The sequence below is a fragment of the Bombina bombina genome, chromosome 6 (assembly GCF_027579735.1).
Source record: "Bombina bombina isolate aBomBom1 chromosome 6, aBomBom1.pri, whole genome shotgun sequence".
NCBI lineage: Eukaryota > Metazoa > Chordata > Amphibia > Anura > Bombinatoridae > Bombina > Bombina bombina.
Genome location: NC_069504.1, coordinates 765884421 through 765908434, shown reverse-complemented (window position 1 = coordinate 765908434; position 24014 = coordinate 765884421). Strand labels below are relative to the sequence as shown.

The window sequence follows — 24014 nt, the reverse complement described above, 5'->3', positions numbered from 1 at the left end:
AGGAGTGCAGACCTTGCTTCTTCTTCTGAGGTTTAGCAGGTATTACGTGTTCTGTGTGGGGGGGGGGGGGGCATTTGGAGCAGTATATTTGTGGATCACTGACACCATGTCAAAAATGACTAATCACTAGAAGGAAACTAGGTTGTGTAATTATTTATACTGTGTAGATTATTAGCAGATCCATCTGTCCTGTATAAGAATGCACAAGTTAGCCCACTTATATAAATGGCATTACATGAAACCAAAAATCATCAAACATCAAAAATCACCATAAATTAAAAGACCACTCAATACTGTAGATTTGCTGGTGACTCAAAAAGTTTAAATATAAAAAGACTGTGGACATTTTGCTAATGGAAGTAAATTGGAAAGTTGTTTAAAAGTGCATGCTCTATCTGAATAATGAAAGTTTAATTTTGACTTGAGTGTCCCTTTAAGTTCAATAATTAGCATAACTATTTAAGTCACAACATACATTACAATGATCTGCTATCCAAAAAATCCATCTGTGCACAAAATAACTCAGAACTTTGACCAGCTTTTTTTTAATACTTCCCTTAAGTAATGTGTAGGAGAGGGCAGTAAAGAACGTTGTAAAATAGTAGGTAGAAATAACAACAAAAAAGTATGTACAACACAGACTATTAACTCTGTGTTGTACATACTTTTTTGTTGTTATTCATACCTAATATTTTACAATGTTCTTTGCTGCCCTCTCCTACACATTATTGCGTCAGCATGGCCGTACCACAGCTATGTGTGAATAGCTATGATCTCCCTTGTGTATTGACCTCTGAGAACTGATACTGCACAGATAGCCTTTACATTCAGTGCTTTTCATGCTGCCTGGCTGCAAAGGTTAACATAACGGAACCGAGTTGCTCTGAACAGTATGCCCAAAACAAAATACCAGTAATATCATTAAGTTAGTCTCCACTTTCCTCTAACTTACCAATTAGAAGCACCGACAATCACACAGGCAGCAGCTGCAGCAGAGCATTTACCACATGAGACAGTTGCACGCTAACTGCTTCTGCTCTCCTGTGCTCCTATAAGGTGTCTCAAAAATACTAAGCTACTTACCTCCAGTTCCCGCATTCTGCATTTAGCGCTGGAACTCAGGAGGCAACAATGAAATTTAAAAATTTAAAATAAATAAAAACTCGATTATAGGCCGCATTCCGAATTTAAAGATTTAAATTAGGGGAAAAGTGCGGCCTATACTCGGAACAATACGGTGTGTATGGAGATATATATATATATATATATATATATATAGGCATCCAACAAGAAAAGCACTCACCGGGTCTTATCCAGCAAAAATCTTTTTAATATGTGACGTTTCGGGGTTGCCCCCGTCCTCAGACAACAGTTACAGGTATATACATTTACTCACCTTATATACACAAACAAACCCGCTCCCAAGTGTGATCCCGCCGGCGGCGTACCGGAAGTGAGTTGCCGCGCGTAGAGCCCTACGTCACCGGTTACCATAGCAACCAGGACGCCACCCGGCGGAATCCTAGTTAAAAAATTGGAAACATAAAAAGTGCATTATACAGAATGGCTGTAGGAATAGATGTCTGCTAGCAAAACAATCTGTCATGATAAGGGTCTTAGACATCCTGCTAGTCTTAAATACCAAAAACGGGGAAATGATTTTTACTTTATCCTAACACCGTAACTAACAGCAGGAGCTATATGGATTACTTAATATATATTCTATTAGGGCTTCTGGCCACTAAATCTACAGCAAAACAAACTATGTGAGTCCATGCATCTAGGTTCAGAAAAAACAAAAAACAAACAAAGCATAAATAAATATAGAAAACAAAAAATAACCAAATAAGCCATAAACAATATATAGAATTAAATAAAGAGACAAACCAAAGAACGTGAAAAAAGTGAAAGAATATAATAAATAAAACAAAAAAAAAAAAAAAATAAATAAAAAAAAAAAAAAAAAAAAAAAATATATAAAGGTATAAAAGCAAACATAAAAAGAAGGAGAAGAAACAAGAAAAGAAAAAGAAAAAAGAGAGAAGAACCAAGAGACATGTAACAAGAGGGTATCAGAAAGAGGTATCCTACAAAAAGCAATGCCAATCTAAGTTGACATTCAGGCCCCTGGGGGCCATGGTGCCAAGATTGTAAATCCATTTGGATTCACGCTGTAGTAGTATTCTACCCCTGTCACCCCCTCTAGTAAGAGGGGGCACATGATCAATGATAATATATTTTAGATCAGCAACTGAATGTTTTAATAGGGCAAAATGCCTGGCCACTGGTTGGTCAGAGTCACCACGATCAATAGCTGCTCTTATTGCTGATCTGTGGTTGGCCATTCTTGTACGAAGGTCGTCCACAGTTTTTCCCACATAGAACAAACCGCATACACAGTGTAACAAATACACTATGTATTTGGTTGTACATGTGACCCGATGTCTGATGCTGTAAGTCCTATTTTTGTAGGGATGTCTGAACACTTTACCAGTTGTTAGTCCATTGCATGTTGTACATCCTAAGCAGCGATAACAGCCAGGTTTAGATTGCAACCAGGTCTCTTTCATATAACTCCCCCTGGGATCCGTCTTGACAAGTTGGTCTCTTAAAGACCTCGCTCTCCGATATCCCATTCTAGGTGGTGCTGTCCACTCTTATCAGCATGCTTGGAGATGAATTACTTTCGTTTCGAGAAAGAATTTTACCTGCAAATTGCGGGGACCGCCATGGGGTCAAATGTGGCACCCACATATGCCAACCTGTTCATGGCAGAATTCGAAACGAAAGGAACAACATTATTCCAGGATGACAGAATTTCCCATTATAAAAGGTATATAGATGATCTTTTCCTGATATGGCATGGTACAGAGGAAGATTTACTATTATGGTTTACAAGTGTCAATGCAGCACATCCAAATATTAAATTCAAACTGACGTACAACAACTCGAGTGTGGATTTTTTGGACCTGAGAATTTTTAAGAAAGAAGGTCGACTGTGCACGACACTATATACAAAAGAAACAGACCGTAATTTTTTACTACATGCCCATAGCTGCCATCCTCCAGCCCTCAAACGTGCTCTTCCTCTATCGCAATTCAAGAGAACAGCAAGGAACAATACCATGGCTGATCTTCGGGAACAACAAATGCATATTATGGAATCACGTTTCATCCAGAGGGGGTACCATAAACAAGATCTAATAATACAGAAGATGGATACATTGAAGCTACAACAGGAGGATCTACTGATTTACAAGGAAACATCTTTGGAAGATAATAGAATGACGTTCTCCACAACATTTGATGTTGACAAACCAGCCATAGCGGAGAGTATACGCAAACACTGGTCTCTTATATCTTCAGACCCGGATCTACCGTTTGAGGGGACAGCACCACCTAGAATGGGATATCGGAGAGCGAGGTCTTTAAGAGACCAACTTGTCAAGACGGATCCCAGGGGGAGTTATATGAAAGAGACCTGGTTGCAATCTAAACCTGGCTGTTATCGCTGCTTAGGATGTACAACATGCAATGGACTAACAACTGGTAAAGTGTTCAGACATCCCTACAAAAATAGGACTTACAGCATCAGACATCGGGTCACATGTACAACCAAATACATAGTGTATTTGTTACACTGTGTATGCAGTTTGTTCTATGTGGGAAAAACTGTGGACGACCTTCGTACAAGAATGGCCAACCACAGATCAGCAATAAGAGCAGCTATTGATCGTGGTGACTCTGACCAACCAGTGGCCAGGCATTTTGCCCTATTAAAACATTCAGTTGCTGATCTAAAATATATTATCATTGATCATGTGCCCCCTCTTACTAGAGGGGGTGACAGGGGTAGAATACTACTACAGCGTGAATCCAAATGGATTTACAATCTTGGCACCATGGCCCCCAGGGGCCTGAATGTCAACTTAGATTGGCATTGCTTTTTGTAGGATACCTCTTTCTGATACCCTCTTGTTACATGTCTCTTGGTTCTTCTCTCTTTTTTCTTTTTCTTTTCTTGTTTCTTCTCCTTCTTTTTATGTTTGCTTTTATACCTTTATATATTTTTATTTTTTATTTTTTTTGTTTTTGTTTTATTTATTATATTCTTTCACTTTTTTCACGTTCTTTGGTTTGTCTCTTTATTTAATTCTATATATTGTTTATGGCTTATTTGGTTATTTTTTGTTTTCTATATTTATTTATGCTTTGTTTGTTTTTTGTTTTTTCTGAACCTAGATGCATGGACTCACATAGTTTGTTTTGCTGTAGATTTAGTGGCCAGAAGCCCTAATAGAATATATATTAAGTAATCCATATAGCTCCTGCTGTTAGTTACGGTGTTAGGATAAAGTAAAAATCATTTCCCCGTTTTTGGTATTTAAGACTAGCAGGATGTCTAAGACCCTTATCATGACAGATTGTTTTGCTAGCAGACATCTATTCCTACAGCCATTCTGTATAATGCACTTTTTATGTTTCCAATTTTTTAACTAGGATTCCGCCGGGTGGCGTCCTGGTTGCTATGGTAACCGGTGACGTAGGGCTCTACGCGCGGCAACTCACTTCCGGTACGCCGCCGGCGGGATCACACTTGGGAGCGGGTTTGTTTGTGTATATAAGGTGAGTAAATGTATATACCTGTAACTGTTGTCTGAGGACGGGGGCAACCCCGAAACGTCACATATTAAAAAGATTTTTGCTGGATAAGACCCGGTGAGTGCTTTTCTTGTTGGATGCCTATATTGTTACTTTAAAGCACCCCGGGCAGGCTAAATAAAGGACTGTGTTACCGTGAGTGCTGCTACCTCTTGGGATATTATATATATATATATATAGACTTTTCAGTTTACTACTATTATAAAATGTACTTCATTTTCATGGTATCAGTTGCTGAAAAGCATATCTACATATTCTCTGGAGCAGCATTGCATTACTGGGAGCTGATGATTGGTTGCTATGCACATATAAATCAATATTGCCCCACCAGATTTATTCAGCTTTGTTTCAGAAGTGAATTGCTGTTCTGGAGCTTTTGTGGCTTTAGCATTTCGCATAGGATTAAATGCAGTTACACGCAAGCACTTTCACACTTTTATATCCCTTTAAATTTAATTAAAAAAAAAAAAGTATTTTAAAAAGGGACAGTCTGGTTAAAATTAAATTTTCATGATTCAGATAGGGTATGCAATTTAAATAAAACTTTCCAATTTACTTTTACCACCAAATTTGCTTTGTTCTCTTGGTATTCTTTGTTGAAAGCTAAAACTAGGTAGGCTCATATGCGAATTTCTACGCCCTTGAAGGCCGCCTCTTATCACAGTGCATTTTGACAGTTTTTCACAGCTAGACAGCGCTAGATCATGTGTGCCATATAGATAGCATTGTGCACACTGCAGTGGAGTTATTTAAGAGTCAGCGCTGATTGGCTAAAATGAAAGTCTGTCAAAAGAACTGAAATAAGGTAGCAGTTTGCAGAGGCTTAAATACAAGGTAATCACAGAGGTAAAAAACAGAATTTATGCTTACCTGATAAATTACTTTCTCCAACGGTGTGTCCGGTCCACGGCGTCATCCTTACTTGTGGGATATTCTCTTCCCCAACAGGAAATGGCAAAGAGCCCAGCAAAGCTGGTCACATGATCCCTCCTAGGCTCCGCCTACCCCAGTCATTCGACCGACGTAAAGGAGGAATATGCATAGGAGAAATCATATGATACCGTGGTGACTGTAGTTAGAGAAAATAATTCATCAGACCTGATTAAAAAAACCAGGGCGGGCCGTGGACCGGACACACCGTTGGAGAAAGTAATTTATCAGGTAAGCATAAATTCTGTTTTCTCCAACATAGGTGTGTCCGGTCCACGGCGTCATCCTTACTTGTGGGAACCAATACCAAAGCTTTAGGACACGGATGATGGGAGGGAGCAAATCAGGTCACCTAGATGGAAGGTACCACGGCTTGCAAAACCTTTCTCCCAAAAATAGCCTCCGAAGAAGCAAAAGTATCAAATTTGTAAAATTTGGTAAAAGTGTGCAGTGAAGACCAAGTCGCTGCCTTACATATCTGATCAACAGAAGCCTCGTTCTTGAAGGCCCATGTGGAAGCCACAGCCCTAGTGGAGTGAGCTGTGATTCTTTCAGGAGGCTGCCGTCCGGCAGTCTCATAAGCCAATCGGATGATGCTTTTAAGCCAAAAAGAGAGAGAGGTAGAAGTTGCTTTTTGACCTCTCCTTTTACCAGAATAAACAACAAACAAAGAAGATGTTTGTCTGAAATCCTTTGTAGCCTCTAAATAGAATTTTAGAGCACGAACTACATCCAAATTGTGTAACAAACGTTCCTTCTTTGAAACTGGATTCGGACACAAAGAAGGCACAACTATCTCCTGGTTAATGTTTTTGTTAGAAACAACTTTCGGAAGAAAAACAGAATTTATGTTTACCTGATAAATTACTTTCTCCAACGGTGTGTCCGGTCCACGGCGTCATCCTTACTTGTGGGATATTCTCTTCCCCAACAGGAAATGGCAAAGAGCCCAGCAAAGCTGGTCACATGATCCCTCCTAGGCTCCGCCTACCCCAGTCATTCGACCGACGTTAAGGAGGAATATTTGCATAGGAGAAACCATATGTTACCGTGGTGACTGTAGTTAAAGAAAATAAATTATCAGACCTGATTAAAAAAACCAGGGCGGGCCGTGGACCGGACACACCGTTGGAGAAAGTAATTTATCAGGTAAACATAAATTCTGTTTTCTCCAACATAGGTGTGTCCGGTCCACGGCGTCATCCTTACTTGTGGGAACCAATACCAAAGCTTTAGGACACGGATGAAGGGAGGGAGCAAATCAGGTCACCTAAATGGAAGGCACCACGGCTTGCAAAACCTTTCTCCCAAAAATAGCCTCAGAAGAAGCAAAAGTATCAAATTTGTAAAATTTAGAAAAAGTGTGCAGTGAAGACCAAGTCGCTGCCTTACATATCTGATCAACAGAAGCCTCGTTCTTGAAGGCCCATGTGGAAGCCACAGCCCTAGTGGAGTGAGCTGTGATTCTTTCAGGAGGCTGCCGTCCGGCAGTCTCATAAGCCAATCGGATAATGCTTTTAATCCAGAAGGAGAGAGAGGTAGAAGTTGCTTTTTGACCTCTCCGTTTACCAGAATAAACAACAAACAAAGACAAAGTTTGTCTGAAATCCTTAGTAGCTGCTAAGTAAAATTTGAGAGCACGAACTACATCCAAGTTGTGCAACAAACGTTCCTTCTTTGAAACTGGATTAGGACACAAAGAAGGCACAACTATCTCCTGGTTAATGTTTTTGTTAGAAACAACTTTTGGAAGAAAACCAGGTTTAGTACGCAAAACCACCTTATCTGCATGGAACACCAGATAAGGAGAAGAACACTGCAGAGCAGATAATTCTGAAACTCTTCTAGCAGAAGAAATTGCAACCAAAAACAAAACTTTCCAAGATAATAACTTAATATCAACGGAATGTAAGGGTTCAAACGGAACCCCCTGAAGAACTGAAAGAACTAGGTTGAGACTCCAAGGAGGAGTCAAAATTTTGTAAACAGGCTTGATTCTAACCAGAGCCTGAACAAAGGCTAGAACATCTGGCACATCTGCCAGCTTTTTGTGAAGTAACACAGACAAGGCAGAAATCTGTCCCATCAAGGAACTTGCAGATAATCCTTTTTCCAATCCTTCTCGAAGGAAGGATAGACTCTTAGGAATCTTAACCTTGTCCCAAGGGAATCCTGCAGATTCACACCAACAGATATACCAAATTATGTGGTAATTTTTCTGGTTACAGGCTTTCAGGCCTGAACAAGAGTATTAATAACAGAATCTGAGAACCCTCGCTTTGATAAGATCAAGCGTTCAATCTCCAAGCAGTCAGCTGGAGTGGGTCGAACGGACCTAGAACAAGAAGGTCTCTCAAAGGTAGCTTCCATGGTGGAGCCGATGACATATTCACCAGATCTGCATACCAAGTCCTGCGTGGCCACGCAGGAGCTATCAAAATCACAGACGCCCTCTCCTGATTGATCCTGGCTACCAGCCTGGGGATGAGAGGAAACGGCGGGAACACATAAGCTAGTTTGAAGGTCCAAGGTGCTACTAGTGCATCCACTAGAGCCGCCTTGGGATCCCTGGATCTGTACCCGTAGTAAGGAACTCTGAAGTTCTGACGAGAGGCCATCAGATCCATGTCTGGAATGCCCCACGGTTGAGTGACTTTGGCAAAGATTTCCGGATGGAGTTCCCACTCCCCCGGATGCAATGTCTGACGACTCAGAAAATCCGCTTCCCAATTTTCCACTCCTGGGATGTGGATAGCAGACAGGTGGCAGGAGTGAGACTCCGCCCATAGAATGATTTTGGTCACTTCTTCCATCGCTAGGGAACTCCTTGTTCCCCCCTGATGGTTGATGTATGAACTTGGCCCTCGCTAGCTGAGGCCAAGCTTTGAGAGCATTGAATATCGCTCTCAGTTCCAGAATATTTATCGGTAGAAGAGATTCTACCCGAGACCAAAGACCCTGAGCTTTCAGGGATCCCCAGACCGCGCCCCAGCCCATCAGACTGGCGTCGGTCGTGACAATGACCCACTCTGGTCTGCGGAAGGTCATCCCTTGTGACAGGTTGTCCAGGGACAGCCACCAACGGAATGAGTCTCTGGTCCTCTGATTTACTTGTATCTTCGGAGACAAGTCTGAATAGTCCCCATTCCACTGACTGAGCATGAACAGTTGTAATGGTCTTAGATGAATGCGCACAAAAGGAACTATGTCCATTGCCGCTACCATCAAACCTATCACTTCCATGCACTGCGCTATGGAAGGAAGAGGAACGGAATGAAGTATCCGACAAGAGTCTAGAAGTTTTGTTTTTCTGGCTTCTGTCAGAAAAATCCTCATTTCTAAGGAGTCTATTATAGTTCCCAAGAAGGGAACCCTCGTTGACGGAGATAGAGAACTCTTTTCCACGTTCACTTTCCATCCGTGAGATCTGAGAAAGGCCAGGACAATGTCCGTGTGAGCCTTTACTTGAGGAAGGGACGACGCTCGAATCAGAATGTCGTCCAAGTAAGGTACTACAGCAATGCCCCTTGGTCTTAGCACCGCCAGAAGGGACCCTAGTACCTATGAGAAAATCCTAGGAGCAGTGGCTAATCCGAAAGAAAATGCCACGAACTGGAAATGCTTGTCCAGGAATGCAAACCTTAGGAACCGATGATGTTCCTTGTGGATAGGAATATGTAGATACGCATCCTTGAAATCCACCTTGGTCATGAATTGACCTTCCTGGATGGAAGGAAGAAGTGTTCGAATGGTTTCCATCTTGAACGATGGAACCTTGAGAAACTTGTTCAAGATCTTGAGATCTAAGATTGGTCTGAACGTTCCCTCTTTTTTGGGAACTATGAACAGATTGGAGTAGAACCCCATCCCTTGTTCTCCTAATGGAACAGGATGAATCACTCCCATTTTTAGCAGGTCTTCTACCCAATGTAAGAATGCCTGTCTTCTTATGTGGTCTGAAGACAACTGAGACCTGTGGAACCTCTCCCCTTGGAGGAAGCCCCTTGAACTCCAGAGAATAACCTTGGGAGACTATTTCTAGCGCCCAAGGATCCAGAACATCTCTTTCCCAAGCCTGAGCGAAGAGAGAGAGTCTGCCCCCCACCAGATCCGGTCCCGGATCGGGGGCCCGCATTACATGCTGTCTTGGTAGCAGTGGCAGGTTTCCTGGCCTGCTTTCCTTTGCTCCAGCCTTGCATAGGTCTCCAGGCTGGATTGGCTTGAGAAGTATTACCTTCCTGCTTAGAGGACGTAGCCCTTGGGGCTGATCCGTTTCTGCGAAAGGGACGAAACTTAGGTTTATTTTTGGTCTTGAAAAGACCTATCCTGAGGAAGGGCGTGGCCCTTGCCCCCAGTGATATCAGAGATAATCTCTTTCAAGTCAGGGCCAAAGAGTGTTTTCCCCTTGAAAGGAATGTCAAGCAATTTGTTCTTGGAAGACGCATCCGCTGCCCAAGATTTTAACCAAAGCGCTCTGCGCCACAATAGCAAACCCAGAATTTTTTCGCCGCTAACCTAGCCAATTGCAAGGTGGCGTCTAGGGTGAAAGAATTAGCCAATTTAAGAGCACGAATTCTGTCCATAATCTCCTCATAAGAAGAAGAATTACTAATAATCGCCTTTCCTAGCTCATCAAACTAGAAACACGCGGCTGCAGTGACAGGGACAATGCATGCAATTGGTTGTAGAAGGGAACCTTGCTGAACAAACATCTTTAGCAGACCTTCTAATTTTTTATCCATAGGATCTTGGAAAGCACAACTATCTTCTATGGGTATAGTGGCGCGCTTGTGTAGAGTAGAAACCGCCCCCTCGACCTTGGGGACTGTCTGCCATCAGTCCTTTCTGGGGTCGACTATAGGAAAACAATTTTATAAATATGGGGGGAGGTACTAAAGGTATACCGGGCCTGTCCCATTCTTTACTAACAATGTACGCCACCCGCTTGGATATAGGAAAAGCTTCGGGGGGCCCCGGGGCCTCTAAGAACTTTTCCATTTTACATAGTGGTTCTGGAATGACCAGATAATCACAATCATCCAAATTGGATAACACCTCCTTAAGCAGAGCGCGGAGATGTTCCAACTTAAATTTAAAAGTAATCACATCAGGTTCAGCTTGTTGAGAAATGTTTCCTGAATCTGAAATTTCTCCCTCAGACAAAACCTCCCTGGCCCCCTCAGACTGGTGTAGGGGCCCTTCAGAAACCATATCATCAGCGTTCTCATGCTCTACAGAATTTTCTAAAACAGAGCAGTCGCGCTTTCGCTGATAAGTGGGCATATTGGCTAAAATGTTTTTGATAGAATTATCCATTACAGCCGTTAAATGTTGCATAGTAAGGAGTATTGGCGCACTAGATGTACTAGGGGCCTCCTGTATGGGCAAGACTGGTGTAGACGAAGGAGGGGATGATGCAGTACCATGCTTACTCCCCTCACTTGAGGAATCATCTTGGGCATCATTTTTACTAAATTTTTTTATGACATAAAATACATATAGTTAAATGAGAAGGAACCTTGGTTTCCCCACAGTCAGAACACAATCTATCTGGTAGTTCAGACATGTTAAACAGGCATAAACTTGATAACAAAGCACAAAAAACGTTTTAAAATAAAACCGTTACTGTCACTTTAAATTTTAAACTAAACACACTTTATTATTGCAATTGCGAAAAAGTATGAAGGAATTGTTCAAAATTCACCAAAATTTCACCACAGTGTCTTAAAGCCTTAAAAGTATTGCACACCAAATTTGGAAGCTTTAACCCTTAAAATAACGGAACCGGAGCCGTTTTTATATTTAACCCCTTTACAGTCCCTGGAATCTGCTTTGCTGAGACCCAACCAAGCCCAAAGGGGAATACGATACCAAATGATGCCTTCAGAAAGACTTTTCTATGTATCAGAGCTCCACACACATGCAGCTGCATGCCATGCTGTCCTCAAAAACAAGTGCGCCATACCGGCGCGAAAATGAGGCTCTGACTATGATTAGGGAAAGCCCCTAAAGAATAAGGTGTCTAAAACAGTGCCTGCCGATATAATCATATCAAAATACCCAGAATAAATGATTCCTCAAGGCTAAATATGTGTTAATAATGAATCGATTTAGCCCAGAAAAAGTCTACAGTCTTAATAAGCCCTTGTGAAGCCCTTATTTACTATCTTAATAAACATGGCTTACCGGATCCCATAGGGAAAATGACAGCTTCCAGCATTACATCGTCTTGTTAGAATGTGTCATACCTCAAGCAGTAAGAGACTGCACACTGTTCCCCCAACTGAAGTTAATTGCTCTCAACAGTCCTGTGTGGAACAGCCATGGATTTTAGTTACGGTGCTAAAATCATTTTCCTCATACAAACAGAAATCTTCATCTCTTTTCTGTTTCTGAGTAAATAGTACATACCAGCACTATTTTAAAATAACAAACTCTTGATTGAATAATAAAAACTACAGTTAAACACTAAAAAACTCTAAGCCATCTCCGTGGAGATGTTGCCTGTACAACGGCAAAGAGAATGACTGGGGTAGGCGGAGCCTAGGAGGGATCATGTGACCAGCTTTGCTGGGCTCTTTGCCATTTCCTGTTGGGGAAGAGAATATCCCACAAGTAAGGATGACGCCGTGGACCGGACACACCTATGTTGGAGAAACCAGGTTTAGTACGCAAAACCACCTTATCTGCATGGAACACCAGATAAGGAGGAGAACACTGCAGAGCAGATAACTCTGAAACTCTTCTAGCAGAAGAAATTGCAACCAAAAACAAAACTTTCCAAGATAGTAACTTAATATCTACGGAATGTAAGGGTTCAAACGGAACCCCTTGAAGAACTGAAAGAACTAAATTGAGACTCCAAGGAGGAGTCAAAGGTTTGTAAACAGGCTTGATTCTAACCAGAGCCTGAACAAAAGCTTGAACATCTGGCACAGCCGCCAGTTTTTTGTGAAGTAAAACAGATAAAGCAGAAATCTGTCCCTTCAAAGAACTTGCAGATAATCCTTTCTCCAAACCCTCCTGTAGAAAGGATAGAATCTTAGGAATTTTTATCTTGTTCCATGGGAATCCTTTAGATTCACACCAACAAATATATTTTTTCCATATTTTATGGTAAATTTTCCTAGTTACAGGCTTTCTAGCCTGAACAAGAGTATCAATGACAGAATCTGAAAAACCACGCTTTGATAAAATCAAGCATTCAATCTCCAAGCAGTCAGTTGGAGTGAATCCAGATTCGGATGTTCGAATGGACCTTGAACAAGAAGGTCCTGTCTCAAAGGTAGCTTCCATGGTGGAGCCGATGACATATTCACCAGGTCTGCATACCAAGTTCTGCGTGGCCACGCAGGAGCTATCAAGATCACCGAAGCCCTCTCCTGATTGATCCTGGCTACCAGCCTGGGAATGAGAGGGAACGGTGGGAATACATAAGCTAGGTTGAAGGTCCAAGGCGCTATCAGTGCATCTACTAGAGTCGCCCTGGGATCCCTGGATCTGGACCCGTAGCAAGGAACCTTGAAGTTCTGACGAGACGCCATCAGGTCCATGTCTGGAATGCCCCATAATTGAGTTATTTGGGCAAAGATTTCCGGATGGAGTTCCCACTCCCCCGGATGGAAAGTCTGATGACTCAGAAAATCCGCTTCCCAATTTTCCACTCCTGGGATGTGGATTGCAGACAAGTGGCAGGAGTGATTCTCCGCCCATTGAATTATTTTGGTCACTTCCTCCATCGCCAGGGAACTCCTTGTTCCCCCCTGATGGTTGATATATGCAACAGTCGTCATGTTGTCTGATTGAAACCTTATGAATTTGGCCTTTGCTAGTTGAGGCCAAGCTTTGAGAGCATTGAATATCGCTCGCAGTTCCAGAATGTTTATCGGGAGAAGAGATTCTTCCCGGGACCATAGCCCCTGAGCTTTCAGGGGTTCCCAGACCGCGCCCCAGCCCACCAGACTGGCGTCGGTCGTGACAATGACCCACTCTGGTCTGCGGAAGCTCATTCCCTGTGACAGGTTGTCCAGGTTCAGCCACCAACGGAGTGAATCTCTGGTTCTTTGATCTACTTGGATCGTCGGAGACAAGTCTGTATAATCCCCATTACACTGTCTGAGCATGCACAGTTGTAATGGTCTTAGATGAATTCGTGCAAAAGGAACTATGTCCATTGCCGCAACCATCAAACCTATTACTTCCATGCACTGCGCTATGGAAGGAAGAAGAACAGAATGAAGTACTTGACAAGAGCTTAGAAGTTTTGATTTTCTGGCCTCTGTCAGAAAAATCTTCATTTCTAAGGAGTCTATTATTGTTCCCAAGAAGGGAACTCTTGTTGACGGGGACAGAGAACTTTTTTCTATGTTCACTTTCCACCCGTGAGATCTGAGAAAGGCTAGGACAATGTCCGTATGAGCCTTTGCTTTTGACAGAGACGACGCTTGAATCAGTATGTCGTCCAAGTAAGGTACTACTGCAATGCCCCTTGGTCTTAGCACCGCTAGAAGGGACCCTAGTACCTTTGTGAAAATCCTTGGAGCAGTGGCTAATCCGAACGGAAGTGCCACAAACTGGTAATGCTTGTCCAGAAAGGCGAACCTTAGGAACCGATGATGTTCCTTGTGGATAGGAATATGTAGATACGCATCCTTTAAATCCACCGTGGTCATGAATTGACCTTCCTGGATGGTAGGAAGAATTGTTCGAATGGTTTCCATCTTGAACGATGGAACCCTGAGAAATTTGTTTAGAATCTTGAGATCTAAAATTGGTCTGAATGTTCCTTCTTTTTTGGGAACTATGAACAGATTGGAGTAAAACCCCATCCCTTGTTCTCCTAATGGAACAGGATGAATCACTCCCATTCTTAACAGGTCTTCTACACAATGTAAGAATGCCTGTCTTTTTATTTGGTTTGAAGACAATTGAGACCTGAAGAACCTCCCCCTTGGGGGTAGTTCCCTGAATTCCAGGAGATAACCTTGAGACACTATTTCTAGCGCCCAAGGATCCTGAACATCTCTTGCCCAAGCCTGAGCAAAGAGAGAGAGTCTGCCCCCCACCAGATCCGGTCCCGGATCGGGGGTCAACACTTCATGCTGTTTTAGTAGCAGTGGCAGGTTTCTTGGCCTGCTTACCCTTGTTCCAGCCTTGCATCGGTCTCCAGGCTGGTTTGGTTTGAGAACTATTACCCTCTTGCTTAGAGGGTGTAGAATTTGAGGCTGGTCCGTTTCTGCGAAAGGGACGAAAATTTGGCTTATTTTTAGCCTTAAAAGACCTATCCTGAGGAAGGGCGTGGCCCTTTCCCCCAGTGATGTCTGAAATAATCTCTTTCAAGTCAGGGCCAAACAGCGTTTTACCTTTGAAAGGGATGTTAAGCAATTTGTTCTTGGAGGACACATCCGCTGACCAAGACTTTAGCCAAAGCGCTCTGCGCGCCACAATAGCAAAACCTGAATTTTTCGCCGCTAATCTAGCTAATTGCAAAGTGGCGTCTAAGATAAAAGAGTTAGCCAATTTAAGTGCTTGAACTCTGTCCATAACCTCCTCATACGAAGAGTCTTTATTGAGCGACTTTTCTAGTTCTTCGAACCAGAAACACGCTGCTGTAGTGACAGGAACAATGCATGAAATTGGTTGTAGAAGGTAACCTTGCTGAACAAACATCTTTTTAAGCAAACCCTCTAATTTTTTATCCATAGGATCTTTGAAAGCACAACTATCTTCTATAGGGATAGTAGTGCGTTTGTTTAGAGTAGAAACCGCCCCCTCGACCTTGGGGACTGTCTGCCATAAGTCCTTTCTGGGGTCGACCATAGGAAATAATTTTTTAAATATAGGGGGAGGAACAAAAGGTATGCCGGGCCTTTCCCATTCCTTATTTACAATGTCCGCCACCCGCTTGGGTATAGGAAAAGCATCGGGGGGCACCGGGACCTCTAGGAACTTGTCCATCTTACATAACTTCTCTGGAATGACCAAATTGTCACAATCATCCAGAGTAGATAACACCTCCTTAAGCAGAGCGCGGAGATGTTCTAATTTAAATTTAAAAGTAATAACATCAGGTTCAGCTTGTTGAGAAATTTTTCCTGAATCTGAAATTTCTCCCTCAGACAAAACCTCCCTCCTGGCCCCTTCAGATTGGTGTGAGGGTATGTCAGAACCATTATCATCAGCGTCCTCATGCTCTTCAGTATCTAAAACAGAGCAATCGCGCTTTCTCTGATAAGTGGGCATTTTGGACAAAATGTTTTTAATAGAATTATCCATTACAGCCGTTAATTGATGCATAGTAAGAAGGATTGGCGCACTAGATGTACTAGGGGCCTCTTGTGTGGGCAAGACTGGTGTAGACACAGAAGGGGATGATGCAGTACCATGCTTACTCCCCTCGCTTGAGGAATCATTCTGGGCAACATCATTATCAGTGGCATCATTGTCCCTACTTTGTTTGGACACTATGTCACATTCATCACATATATTTAAATGGGGAGGAACCTTGGCTTCCAAACATACAGAACATCGTCTATCTGATGGTTCAGACATGTTAACAGGCATAAACTTGATAACAAAGCACAAAAAACGTTTTAAAATAAAACCGTTACTGTCACTTTAAATTTTAAACTGAACACACTTTATTACTGAATATGTGAAAAAGTATGAAGGAATTGTTCAAAATTCACCAAAATTTCACCACAGTGTCTTAAAGCCTTAAAAGTATTGCACACCAAATTTGAAAGCTTTAACTCTTAAAATAACGGAACCGGAGCCGTTTTTACATTTAACCCCTATACAGTCCCTGGTATCTGCTTTGCTGAGACCCAACCAAGCCCAGAGGGGAATACGATACCAAATGACGCCTTCAATAAGCTTTTTCAGTGGTTCTTAGCTCCTCACACATGCATCTGCATGCCTTGCTATCCAAAAACAACTGTGCATTAGTGGCGCGAAACTGAGGCTCTGCCTATGACTAGAAAAGGCCCCCAGTGAAAAAGGTGTCCAATACAGTGCCTGCCGTTTTTTTAATACATCCCCAAGAATAAAAGAACTATTTATAGTTATAATCCACTAAATATACTTATAAAGTAATCGTTTTAGCCCAGAAAAATGTCTACCAGTCTTTAAAGCCCTTGTGAAGCCCTTTATTCTTATACTAAACTAAGAAAATGGCTTACCGGTTCCCATAGGGAAAATGACAGCTTCCAGCATTACCAAGTCTTGTTAGAAATGTGTCATACCTCAAGCAGCAAAAGTCTGCCCACTGTTTCCCCCAACTGAAGTTAATTCATCTCAACAGTCCTGTGTGGAAACAGCCATCGATTTTAGTAACGGTTGCTAAAATCATTTTCCTCTTACAAACAGAAATCTTCATCTCTTTTCTGTTTCAGAGTAAATAGTACATACCAGCACTATTTTAAAATAACAAACTCTTGATTGAAGAATAAAAACTACATTTAAACACCAAAAAACTCTTAGCCATCTCCGTGGAGATGTTGCCTGTGCAACGGCAAAGAGAATGACTGGGGTAGGCGGAGCCTAGGAGGGATCATGTGACCAGCTTTGCTGGGCTCTTTGCCATTTCCTGTTGGGGAAGAGAATATCCCACAAGTAAGGATGACGCCGTGGACCGGACACACCTATGTTGGAGAAAAGTGTTTTAATATAACCGTATTTGTTATGAAAAACTGGGGAATGGGTAATAAAGGGGTTATCTATCTTTTTAAACAATAACAATTCTGGAGTAGACTGTCCCTTTAAGGGATAGGGAAGTCAAAATTAAAATTGCATGCTTTAGTAGTTAGAACATTATATTTTAAGACGCATTTAAATTCAGTTCTATTATCAAATTTAGTTTCTTCTCTTGGTATCCTTTGTTGAAAAATAATATGGGAGCTTTTGTCATTGGATCATCAGATATGTTCAGATAGCTCCCAGTAGTGCATTGCTGCTCTGAAACGGACTTTAATATGTGTTTAAGTCCTTTGCAGGGACTAAACACACAGTTATATACAAGCAATAGTGCAAAAGTAAAATGTTCTAACATATTAAGAGTATTTGTTTATGAACTTAAATATCCCTTTAAAGTATGTTCACACACTATGTCCATAACTTAGCCTCTCACCTCATGCCTTAACTCATCTATATGGTCCTTCAGCTCTCTTATATATTGTAACGAATCTGAATCATTCAGCTTTCCTTGAATCATTCCTTCCTCTTTCTGAGAAAAAAAAAAGTGTCAGACAAAGAAACTGTTAAAAAATTGTACAGCTTAAAAAAAAATAAAAAAAAATTAATAATAAAAAAAAAAAAAAAAAAAAAAAAAAGTGTATGCTTACCTGATCAATTTCTTTCCGGATACGGAGACTCTACAACGTCATTCCAATTACTAGTGGGAATATCACTCCTGGTCATCAGGAGGAGGCAAAGAGCACCACAGCAAAGCTGTTAAGTGTCACCCCTACCCATAATCCCCAGTCATTCCACCAAAGAGAAATGGAAAAAGGAGTAACACAAAGGTGTCTGAGGTTTAGTAAAAAATAACTGTCTTAATAACTGTATTAATTAAGGGTGGGGTTGTGGACTCTCCATATCCGGAAAGAAATTTAGTTTTCTTTCCTAAGATATGGAGAGTCCACAACTTCATTCAATTACTAGTGGGAACCAATACCCAAGCTAGAGGACACGGAATGAAAACATAATTTATGCTTACCTGATAAATTTATTTCTCTTGTGGTGTATCCAGTCCACAGATCATCCATTACTTGTGGGATATTCTCCTTCCCAACAGGAAGCTGCAAGAGGATCACCCACAGCAGAGCTGTCTATAAAGCTCCTCCCCTCACTGCCACCTCCAGTCATTCGACCGAAGACAAGCAAGAGAAAGGAGAAACCATAGGGTGCAGTGGTGACTGTAGTTTAAAAATAAAATATACCTGCCTTAAAATGACAGGGTGGGCCGTGGACTGGATACACCACAAGAGAAATACATTTATCAGGTAAGCATAAATTGTGTTTTCTCTTGCAAGGTGTATCCAGTCCACGGATCATCCATTACTTGTGGGATACCAATACCAAAGCTAAAGTACACGGATGAAGGGAGGGACAAGGCAGGAACTTACACGGAAGGAACCACTGCCTGTAAAACCTCTCTCCCAAATATAGCCTCCGAAGAAGCAAAAGTATCAAATTTATAAAACTTTGAAAAAGTATGAAGCGAAGACCAAGTCGCCGCCTTGCAAATCTGTTCAACAGAAGCCTCATTTTTAAAAGCCCATGTGGAAGCCACAGCTCTAGTAGAATGAGCTGTAATCCTTTCAGGAGGCTGCTGACCAGCAGTCTCATAAGCTAAGCGTATTATACTTCTTAGCCAAAACGAAAGAGAAGTTGCCGAAGCCTTTTGGCCTCTCCTCTGTCCAGAGTAGACAACAAACAAAGCAGATGTTTGACGAAAATCTTTAGTAGCTTGTAAATAAAACTTTAAAGCACGAACCACGTCTAGATTGTGTAATAGACGTTCCTTCTTTGAAGAAGGATTAGGACACAATGACGGAACAACAATCTCCTGATTGATATTCTTATTAGATACTACCTTAGGTAAAAACCCAGGTTTGGTACGCAAAAATACCTTATCTGCATGGAAGATCAGATAAGGGGAATCACACTGTAAGGCAGATAACTCGGAAACTCTACGAGCCGAGGAAACAGCTACCAAAAACAGAACTTTCCAAGATAAAAGCTTGATATCTATGGAATGAAGAGGTTCAAACGGAACCCCTTGAAGAACTTTAAGAACCAAATTTAAACTCCATGGCGGAGCAACTGGTTTAAACACAGGCTTGATTCTAAACATCCGCCAGACGCTTGTGTAAAAGAATAGACAAAGCAGAAATCTGTCCCTTTAAGGAACTAGCTGACAATCCCTTTTCCTTCTTGGAGAAAAGATAATATCCTGGGAATCCTGACTTTACTCCATGAGTAACCCTTAGATTCACACCAATAAAGATATTTACACCATATCTTATGATAGCTTTTCCTGGTGACAGGCTTTCGTGCCTGAATTAAGGTATCAATGACTGACTCGGAGAAGCCACGCTTTGATAAAATCAAGCGTTCAATCTCCAGGCAGTCAGTCTCAGAGTAATTAGATTTGGATGGTTGAAAGGACCCTGAAGTAGAAGGTCCTGTCTCAGAGGCAGAGTCCATGGTGGAAGGGAGGGCATGTCCACCAGATCTGTATACCAAGTCCTGCGCGGCCACGCAGGTGCTATCAAAATCACCGATGCTCTCTCCTGCTTGATTTTGGCAATCAGACGAGGGAGCAGAGGAAACGGTGGAAACACATAAACCAGGTTGAAGGACCAAGGCGCTGCTAGAGCGTCTATCAGCGTTGCCTTGGGATCCCTGGACCTGGATCCGTAACAAGGAAGTTTGGCGTTCTGGCGAGACGCCATGAGATCCAGTTCTGGTTCGCCCCAACGTTGAACCAATTGTGCAAACACCTCCGGATGGAGTTCCCACTCCCCCGGATGAAAAGTCTGACGACTTAGAAAATCCGCCTCCCAGTTCTCTACACCTGGGATATGGATAGCTGATAGGTGGCAAGAGTGAATCTCTGCCCAACGAATTATCTTTGAAACTTCCAACATCGCTAGGGAACTCCTTGTTCCCCCTTGATGGTTGATGTAAGCCACAGTCGTGATGTTGTCCGACTGAAATCTGATGAACCTCATTGTCGCTAGCTGAGGCCAAACTTGGAGAGCATTGAATATCGCTCTTAGTTCCAGAATGTTTATTGGGAGGAGGGTCTCCTACTGAGTCCACGATCCCTGAGCCTTCAGGGAGTTCCAGACTGCCCCCCAGCCTAAAAGGCTGGCATCTGTCGTTACTATTGTCCAATCTGGCCTGCGAAAGGTCATACCTTTGGACAAATGGACCCGAGATAGCCACAAGAGAAGAGAATCCATGGTCTCTTGATCCAGATTTAGTAGAAGAGACAAATCTGTGTAATCCCCATTCCACTGACTGAGCATGCAGAGTTGCAGCGGTCTGAGATGTAGGCGGGCAAATGGCACTATGTCCATTGCCGCTACCATTAAGCTGATTACTTCCATACACTGAGCCACCGAAGGGCGAGAAGTAGAATAAAGGACACGGCAAGAATTTAGAAGTTTTGATAACCTGGTCTCTGTCAGGTAAATCCTCATTTCTACAGAATCTATCAGAGTTCCCAGAAAGGAAACTCTTGTTAGAGGGGATAGAGAACTCTTCTCTTCGTTCACTTTCCACCCGTGCGACCTCAGAAATGCCAGAACTATGTCCGTATGAGACTTGGCAATTTGGAAATTTGATGCCTGTATCAGAATGTCGTCTAAATAAGGGGCTACTGCTATGCCCCGCGGCCTTAGGACCGCCAGAGGTGACCCCAGAACCTTCGTAAAGATTCTTGGAGCTGTAGCTAACCCAAATGGAAGAGCTACAAACTGGTAATACCTGTCTAGGAAGGCAAACCTGAGAAACCGATGATGATCTTTGTGTATCGGAATGTGAAAATAAGCATCCTTTAAATCCACTGTAGTCATGTATTGACCCTCCTGGATCATAGGTAGGATGGTACGAATGGTCTCCATCTTGAATGATGGGACCCTGAGAAATTTGTTTAGGATCTTGAGATCTAAGATGGGTCTGAAGGTTCCCTCTTTTTTGGGAACCACAAACAGATTTGAATAGAAGCCTTGTCCCTGTTCCTCCTTTGGAACAGGGTGGATCACTCCCATAACTAGGAGGTCTTGAACACAATGTAAGAATGCCTCTCTTTTTATCTAGTTTGCAGATAACTGTGAAAGGTGAAATCTCCCTTTTGGAGGGGAAGCTTTGAAGTCCAGAAGATATCCCTGGGATACAATTTCCAACCCCCAGGGATCCTGGACATCTCTTGCCCAAGCCTGGGCGAGAGAGAAAGTCTGCCCCCTTATAGATCCGTTACCGGATCAGGGGCCAATACTTCATGCTGTCTTAGAGGCAGCAGCAGGCTTTTTGACCTGCTTACCTTTGTTCCAAGCCTGGTTAGGTCTCCAGACCGACTTGGACTGGGCAAAAGTTCCCTCTTGTTTTTTATTAGAGGAAGTTGATGCCGCGCTCGTCTTAAAGTTTCGAAAGGCACAAAAATTTGTCTGTTTGGCCCTTGATTTATTAGACCTGTCCTGAGGGAGGGCATGACCTTTTCCTCCCGTGATATCAGAAATGATCTCCTTCAAACCAGGCCCGAATAGGACTGCCCCTTCAAGGGAATATTAAGAAGCTTAGACTTTGAAGTAACGTCAGCTGACCATGATTTAAGCCATAGCGCCCTACGCGCCTGAATAGCAAAACCAGAATTCTTAGCCGTTAGTTTAGTCAAATGAACAATGGCATCAGAAACAAATTAATTGGCTAGCTTAAGTGCTGTAAGCTTGTCAAGTATATCGTCCAATGGAGTCTCTACCTGTAAAGCCTCTTCCAGAGACTCAAATAAGAAGGCCGCTGCAGCAGTGACTGGGGCAATGCATGCAAGAGGCTGTAGAATAAAACCTTGTTGAATAAACATTTTCTTAAGGTAACCCTCTAACTTTTTATCCATTGGATCTAAGAAAGCACAACTGTCCTCGACGGGGATAGTAGTACGCTTAGCTAGGGTAGAAACTGCTCCCTCCACCTTAGGAACCGTTTGCCATAAGTCCCGTGTGGCGGCATCTACTGGAAACAATTTCTTAAAAATAGGAGGTGGAGAGAACGGTACACCTGGTCTATCCCATTCCTTAGTAATAATTTCTGAAAACCTTTTGGGAATTGGAAAAACATCAGAGAAAACAGGCACTGCATAGTATTTATCCAATCTGCACAATTTCTCTGGCACTGCAATGGTGTCGCAGTCATTCAAAGTAGCTAAAACCTCCCTGAGTAGCACGCGGAGGTGTTCAAGCTTAAATTTAAATGTCGCCATATCAGAATAAGGTTGAATCATCTTCCCTGAGTCAGACACATCACCCACAGAAAGAAGCTCTCCTTCCTCAGCTTCTGCATATTGTGAGGGGGTATCAGACATAGCTAGTAAAGCGTCAGAGTGCTCTGTATTTCTTCTAACCCCAGAGCTGTCTCGCTTTCCTCGTAACCCAGGTAGTCTGGATAATACCGCTGACAGTGTATTATCCATGACTGCCGCCATGTCTTGTAAAGTAAACGCCATGGGCGCGCTAGATGTACATGGCACCTCTTGAGCGTGAGTCCCTTGAGCGGGAGTCAAATGCTCTGAAACGTGGGGCGAGTTAGTCGGCATAACTTCCCCCTTGTCAGATTCCTCTGGTGATAAATCTTTTAAAGACAGAATATGGTCTTTATAACTTAAAGTGAAATCAGTACATTTGGTACACATTCTAAAAGGGGATTCCACCATGGCTTCTAAACATAATGAACAAGGGGTTTCCTCTATGTCAGACATGTTTAAACAGACTAGCAATGAGAAAACACTTTACAGAAAGTTAACAAGCAAAAATGAAAACGGTACTGTGCCTTTAAGAAAAATAAAAAAGGACAGAATTTGAAAAAACAGTGAAAAAAAGCAGAACATCAAACGAAATTTTTACAGTGTGTATAATAGGCTAACAGAGCATTGCACCCACTTGCAAATGGATGATTAACCCCTTAGTTTCAAAAACGGATCAAAAAAAGAAATAGACGTTTTTTTAACAGTCACAACAAACTGCCACAGCTCTGCTGTGGCCCTACCTTGCCATACAAATGACTTTGGAAAGCCCAATAACCCTTCAGAGAGGTCCTAAGCATTCAGGGAACTCTTTCAAGGACACTGGATGTCTCAGTCTGCAAAAGCTAATGCGCATTTAGGCGCGAAATTAGGCCCCTCCCCCTCCTGTCTACACAGTGAGAGGCCTAATAAAACTATTCCTAGGCAAATTTTAGCCAGCCATGTGGAAAAACTGGGCCCCAATAAAGTTTTATCACCAGAAAGCATATAGAAAACGTTTAAGCACTCCCAGCAAACGTCTTATATTTCAATAATTTGAAAAAATAATAAGAGTGTTACCGCTAATAGTAAGCAGGATACTAGTCGTTATTAAATCACTGTAATCAGGCTTACCTTAAATAAATCCGGTATCAACAGCATTTTCTAGCATATACATTTCTCTAGAAAAATTTAGACTGCACATACCTCATAGCAGGATACCCTGCACGCCATTCCCCAAGCTGAAGTTACCTCTCTCTTCAGTTATGTGTGAGAACAGCAATGGATCTTAGTTACAACCTGCTAAGATCATTAGGGACCACAGGCAGACTCTTCTTCTATTTTCTGCCTGAGACCAAAATATTACAACTCCAGTACCATTTAAAAATAACAAACTTTTGATTTGAAGAAAAACAACTAA

General features: G+C 42.2%; 1 protein-coding gene across 6 annotated transcripts in view; it reads right to left on the bottom strand.

Moving 5' to 3' along the window:
- The window catches only part of LOC128663629 (EVI5-like protein), a 281215-nt gene that overhangs the window by 14343 nt on the left and 242858 nt on the right, over positions 1–24014 (bottom strand). For all 6 annotated transcript variants that reach the window (XM_053718046.1, XM_053718048.1, XM_053718047.1 and 3 more), the window contains one exon: positions 17720–17815. In XM_053718046.1, the coding sequence (XP_053574021.1) occupies positions 17720–17815 (96 nt within the window). The remainder of the gene's footprint in view (positions 1–17719; positions 17816–24014) is intronic.